We start from the raw sequence: 6835 nt of genomic DNA on the forward strand, positions 1-6835 counted from the left end.
ACCTGAGACCTGGAGCACCTGAGACCTGTAGCACCTGAGACCTGTAGCGCCTGAGACCTGTAACACCTGAGACCTGGAACACCTGCCTGAGACCTGTAACACCTGAGACCTGGAACACCTGAGACCTGTAGCACCTGAGACCTGGAACACCTGAGACCTGGAACACCTGAGACCTGGAGCACCTGCCTGAGACCTGTAACACCTGAGACCTGGAACACCTGAGACCTGTAGCACCTGAGACCTGGAACACCTGAGACCTGGAACACCTGAGACCTGGAACACCTGCCTGAGACCTGTAGCACCTGAGACCTGGAACACCTGAGACCTGGAACACCTGAGACCTGGAACACCTGAGACCTGGAACACCTGCCTGAGACCTGTAGCACCTGAGACCTGGAACACCTGAGACCTGGAACACCTGAGACCTGGAACACCTGAGACCTGGAACACCTGAGACCTGGAACACCTGAGACCTGTAGCACCTGAGACCTGGAACACCTGAGACCTGGAACACCTGCCTGAGACCTGTAGCACCTGAGACCTGGAACACCTGAGACCTGGAACACCTGAGACCTGGAACACCTGCCTGAGACCTGTAGCACCTGAGACCTGGAACACCTGAGACCTGGAACACCTGAGACCTGGAACACCTGAGACCTGTAGCACCTGAGACCTGGAACACCTGCCTGAGACCTGGAACACCTGCCTGACACACAGCCTGAGACCTGGAACACCTGAGACCTGGAGCACCTGCCTGAGACCTGTAACACCTGAGACCTGGAACACCTGAGACCTGGAACACCTGAGACCTGGAACACCTGAGACCTGGAACACCTGCCTGAGACCTGGAACACCTGCCTGACACACAGCCTGAGACCTGGAACACCTGAGACCTGGAACACCTGAGACCTGGAGCACCTGCCTGAGACCTGTAACACCTGAGACCTGGAACACCTGAGACCTGTAGCACCTGAGACCTGGAACACCTGCCTGACACACAGCCTGAGACCTGGAACACCTGCCTGACACACAGCCTGAGACCTGGAACACCTGAGACCTGGAACACCTGAGACCTGTAGCACCTGCCTGACACACAGCCTGAGACCTGGAACACCTGCCTGACACACAGCCTGAGACCTGGAACACCTGCCTGACACACAGCCTGAGACCTGGAACACCTGCCGGACACACAGCCTGAGACCTGGAACACCTGCCTGACACACAGCCTGAGACCTGGAACACCTGCCTGACACACAGCCTGAGACCTGGAACACTGCCTGACACACAGCCTGAGACCTGGAACACCTGCCTGACACACAGCCTGAGACCTGGAACACCTGCCTGACACACAGCCTGAGACCTGGAACACCTGCCTGACACACAGCCTGAGACCTGGAACACCTGCCTGACACACAGCCTGAGACCTGGAACACCTGCCTGACACACAGCCTGAGACCTGGAACACCTGCCTGACACACAGCCTGAGACCTGGAACACCTGCCTGACACACAGCCTGAGACCTGGAACACCTGCCTGACACAGAGCCTGAGACCTGGAACACCTGCCTGACACACAGCCTGAGACCTGGAACACCTGCCTGACACACAGCCTGAGACCTGGAACACCTGCCTGACACACAGCCTGAGACCTGGAACACCTGCCTGACACACAGCCTGAGACCTGGAACACCTGCCTGACACACAGCCTGAGACCTGGAACACCTGCCTGACACACAGCCTGAGACCTGGAACACCGGCCTGACACAGAGCCTGAGACCTGTAACACCTGAGACCTGGAACACCTGAGACCTGTAGCACCTGCCTGACACACAGCCTGAGACCTGGAACACCTGCCTGACACACAGCCTGAGACCTGGAACACCTGAGACCTGGAACACCTGAGACCTGTAGCACCTGCCTGACACACAGCCTGAGACCTGGAACACCTGAGACCTGGAACACCTGAGACCTGGAACACCTGAGACCTGGAACACCTGAGACCTGGAACACCTGCCTGACACAGAGCCTGAGACCTGGAACACCTGCCTGACACAGAGCCTGGGACCCGGGTCCTCTCACCTGTCCAGGCAGTCCCGGCTCTCCTCAGAGTTCCTCAGCTTGTGGTGGACCACAGCTCCCACAGCCAGAGGGCCGGCATCTCCACACAGGAAGGAGACCTTCCGCCCGTTCAGGGTCCGGAGGGTTCGCTTCACGTAGTCCAGCGCCCTCTGCAGGTGGGAGGACTCCTGGGAGCAGCGGTGCAGCTGCAGGTACAGCAGGGCGATGCCTGCAGACAACACTCAGGGCTTAGATTAGTATTCACAGTCTAAGATAAGAAAATAACAATAATAAACATAGACGTGTTGAGATCTCCATATTAGGATGAATACTTCAAACGAAAGTTAGTTATAATCAAATATAATAATTATATTCTTGTATAACCCACAATTAAGGTCCCTCAGAGCTGGGTAGCAGCTCTGAGGGACCTTACCGAGAGCTGGGTAGCAGCTCTGAGGGACCTTACCGAGAGCTGGGTAGCAGCTCTGAGGGACCTTACCGAGAGCTGGGTAGCAGCTCTCGGTAAGGTCAGCCAGCTCTGAGGGACCTTACCGAGAGCTGGGTAGCAGCTCTGAGGGACCTTACCGAGAGCTGGGTAGCAGCTCTCGGTAAGGTCAGCCAGCTCTGAGGGACCTTACCGAGAGCTGGGTAGCAGCTCTGAGGGACCTTACCGAGAGCTGGGTAGCAGCTCTCGCAGGGCGATGCCTGGAGACACATGTTATGGCTATGATGGTATCAAAGCTCCGGCAGCGGCTCAGTCGGTACGGGCTTGGACTGGGAGCCGTAGGGTCGCCGGTTCAAGTCCCCGACCAGACCTAAAATATGGAGTGTGGACTGCTACTTGGAGAGGACCCAGTTCACCTCCTGCCCTGCCATGGTGCCCTTGAGCAAGGCACCGGACACCCCCTTGTACCATTTTCAGGCCATTTGTAATCTGTTCTAGAAAAACGATGTGATTTTGGATATGTGTGGAGGTAGGTGGTGCGCAGAGTTTTTTATTGGTCAGGTGGTCCTTGGTATGAGCAGGTTTGAGAAGCACTGCTCTACAGGAAGGCCAGGCGGAGGAGATGTGCTTTAGCGACCGTGGTAAATTTGGTTTTATATTGGACGTTGGATATTCGACACATTCGAAACATCTATTTAACACTGGCTTCGATGGGCGATGTTCTGTCAAACCAACTTCGATGTGTTATACAAGGCCCGCCTATAACACAAAGCTTTTGTTTTCAAAAAACCCACCTTTTGATTTTATACTATTTTTTTAATGTTAAAAAATGCTATAAATCTATTATGCGGCTTGGCCTTTTCATCTTAACATTTTTGAAGGTGATTAGGCTACATGGAATTCTTTAAATGACTTACAATAGCTAAATATACATCTTCACATAAAACAACCAAAGGTCGACACAGGCAATAGCAATGAAAGTTACTTTTTTTAATTATTATTTAAGCATTGTCAAGGATATGCCAACAGAAAGGCACCTCAGGACGACAATAATTCGGATATTACTAAATCGCTTCCATATAATATAAGGACTTCAGAAATAGTAGGCAAGAGGATATTTGTAACTGACAGTTGAAAGCACTGCATACGTCCTCTGTTGCAACACGGTCAAAAAGACAAACACAAAGAACTGTCCATTTTGATGATGAGGAACATTTTAACAATCAGAGTGTTTCTCATGCAGAGGGTACTTTTCTCTGTTCATCGGATGTGTTATGACATGGGTAGGTGAAAAGGCCAAGCCGCATAATAGATTTATAGCATTTTTTAACATTAAAAAATAGTATAAAATCAAAAGGTGGGTTTTTTGAAAACAAAAGCTTTGTGTTGTAGGCTTGTATAACACATCGACGTTGGTTTGACAGAAATCGCCCATCGAAGCCAGTGTTAAATGGATTTTTCGAATGTGTCGAATATCCAACGTCCAATATAAAACCAAATGTACCACGGTGCTTTAGCGGGGTATCGGAGCACCCAACTGTTCTTTGTAGGGTGTGAGTTTTGCTTATTGTCTTAGAGTCTTTGAGTTTCTAGGGAAGCGTAATACAGACAGGACGACCACCTGGGCCCAGATGTTGGAGTGGTGTCAACGTGCAGGACAAAGAGCAATTCCACAACTACAGGAAACATCATTAGTGTAAAGTGTCCGATGCTTAGTCGGTGTTGATAGCGGTCGCCATGTTGTTGATTCCCGGGGCTTTTATCTTGAGAAAGAGCCGCTCCTCTTCTTGTTGTTGTAACCAGTGTTGGGTGTAACGCGTTACAAAAGTAACGGAGTCACAGTAATATATTACTTTATGCTGTAACGAAGTAATGTAACGCGTTACTAATGAAATGTGGGTAATATATTACCCGTTACAATGCTCAGTGACGCAGTTACCACACATTTTAACCCGAAATTAAATGGTACATAGCGAGACATTCCGACACCAGACACATCGTGCGGGTAGATAGTAAACCTGGTGTTTACCCTTCAGGCTTCGCGCCGGGATCTTCGGGCAGTTGAATGTTGTGCACCCTCTATTCAAAAAGAGAACGGAGCGAAAAATACAACAACAAATTGTGTCAGGTGCGCGTGACCTGCTATTTCTCATTGCTGTTGCCGGCCACTACTGCTCATGCAAACCTGCTACTGCTGCCCCCCCTGTGACCTCAGAGGCACCCTGAGTCATGTTGTTCTGGAGCCGGGCCTGCACACGGCCACATGCTAAACACACTACAGAGCCCGCTCCGTGTCCCGTCAGTGTTCACTTCCTCTCTGCCTTCTTCTGGTGATTTATCTGACGTCCAGCGCTCCGCCTTTTAACCTCTTTTCTTTCTCTTTCTGGATCCTCCTTAGCAACCTTCATTAGAGTCCTTGACAGCGGTCTGTACTGCTGTGTTAACAACGTGTCACATGTTAAGAATTTACAATCAGAATCGAGTATTCAACTAAGCCGTGTAATACAAGTTGTTAGTAGCCTAAGGGCCTACACAGTGGTTATGCTACACCACATCGCCCTTCACTGGATGCATAATGAGCTGCACTAAACTACATTTCAGCATTTAAAATACCTAGCCATTCTTTTGTGGTTATTTTGGTGAAAGTAACTAAAAAGTAACTAAAGTGGTGTAACTCATTACATTTCAGAGACAGTAATATTGTAATGTAACTTATTACTTTCAAAAGACAGTAATAAGTCATATGTAATATATTACATTTTGGAAGTAACTTGCCCAACACTGGTTGTAACACAGGTGTATCTGCTGACTCACCTGTCCAGCCGGTGTAGGTGGAGAAGTCGTGAGGGTCGGCTGTCTTCAGACCTTCCTCCATCTGCTGCAGCAGGTCTTTGATCTTACTCTGGACCTTCTTCTGGAAGGAAGCGCTCACCTGAGGACCACAGACGGGTTACAGACATGAAGCGATACGGTGGTCTTCACTTGGCTGTGACACTCCCCTCTGCAGGACGAATGAAGGATTCTGACACCATAACAAACCTGAGCTAGCCCAGCTGTTAGCCTGTTAGCATGGTGTTAGCTCCTTAGCCTGTTAGCTCGTCGTGAACCCCGATATAAGGTGCTATAAAGCGGCTCTGGAGCTCCTCACCTTGCCCTCCTCGTCCAGCGGCTCGTTGGCTCTCTCCTCGGATCCAGAACCAGACCCTGCCAGGTCCACGTAGTCCTGCTTCTGGTTCTGGAAGAATCTCTGCTCCTCCATGTCTGATGAACTCAGCTGCTTCAGTTTAGACACCTGATCGCCCATCCTACGGGGGCCGAAGAGGGACATACACAAAATCGCGTTTTTTAGGAAATGCAGTTTTTAGATTGAAAACTGACCACAGTTACTCAAATAAAACTCATAAGTTATGATTTCGCAGCACTAATTATATTTCAACATGTAATTTTTGTTTTCTTTCTTTTCTTGTTTATTTCTAGTTTTGTTTTATTGTAAAATCTAACCCTAACCCTAACCCTAACAAAAACAATTTCCCAAATTGGGATCAATAAAGTACCATCTTATATTATATTATCTTATCTTATCTTACAGCTTTATTTTTATTCCAGATTTCATATTGTGCAGATTTCTCCTCAGACCATTAGTTGTTTCCATATAATCTCTTCTCTTGCTCTGTGGTATTGGGTGTGTGTCACGTGTCCATGTTGCTCTGCTGTATTGGGTGTGTGTCACGTGTCCATGCTGCTCTGCTGTATTGGGTGTGTGTCACGTGTCCATGCTGCTCTGCTGTATCGGGTGTGTGTCACGTGTCCATGCTGCTCTGCTGTATCGGGTGTGTGTCACGTGTCCATGCTGCTCTGCTGTATCGGGTGTGTGTCACGTGTCCATGTTGCTCTGCTGTATTGGGTGTGTGTCACGTGTCCATGTTGCTCTGCTGTATTGGGTGTGTGTCACGTGTCCTTGCTGCTCTGCTGTATTGGGTGTGTGTCACGTGTCCATGCTGCTCTGCTGTATCGGGTGTGTGTCACGTGTCCATGTTGCTCTGCTGTATCGGGTGTGTGTCACGTGTCCATGTTGCTCTGCTGTATCGGGTGTGTGTCACGTGTCCATGTTGCTCTGCTGTATCGGGTGTGTGTCACGTGTCCATGTTGCTCTGCTGTATCGGGTGTGTGTCACGTGTCCATGTTGCTCTGCTGTATTGGGTGTGTGTCACGTGTCCATGCTGCTCTGCTGTATTGGGTGTGTGTCACGTGTCCATGCTGCTCTGCTGTATTGGGTGTGTGTCACGTGTCCATGTTGCTCTGCTGTATTGGGTGTGTGTCACGTGTCCATGTT

The 6835-nt window shown here is 49.8% G+C and overlaps 1 protein-coding gene across 1 annotated transcript in view; it reads right to left on the reverse strand.

Moving 5' to 3' along the window:
- The window catches only part of lancl2 (LanC lantibiotic synthetase component C-like 2 (bacterial)), a 12025-nt gene extending 6219 nt beyond the window's left edge, over nucleotides 1–5806 (reverse strand). The window contains exons 1-3 of the mRNA XM_034079419.2: nucleotides 5651–5806; nucleotides 5317–5434; nucleotides 2079–2286 (exon numbers count right to left, since the gene is read on the reverse strand). Of these exons, the coding sequence (XP_033935310.1) occupies nucleotides 2079–2286; nucleotides 5317–5434; nucleotides 5651–5806 (482 nt within the window). The remainder of the gene's footprint in view (nucleotides 1–2078; nucleotides 2287–5316; nucleotides 5435–5650) is intronic.
- Between the last annotated feature and the right edge of the window lie 1029 nt (nucleotides 5807–6835).

The sequence above is a fragment of the Pseudochaenichthys georgianus genome, unplaced genomic scaffold (assembly GCF_902827115.2).
Source record: "Pseudochaenichthys georgianus unplaced genomic scaffold, fPseGeo1.2 scaffold_611_arrow_ctg1, whole genome shotgun sequence".
Classification (NCBI taxonomy): Eukaryota; Metazoa; Chordata; class Actinopteri; order Perciformes; family Channichthyidae; genus Pseudochaenichthys; species Pseudochaenichthys georgianus.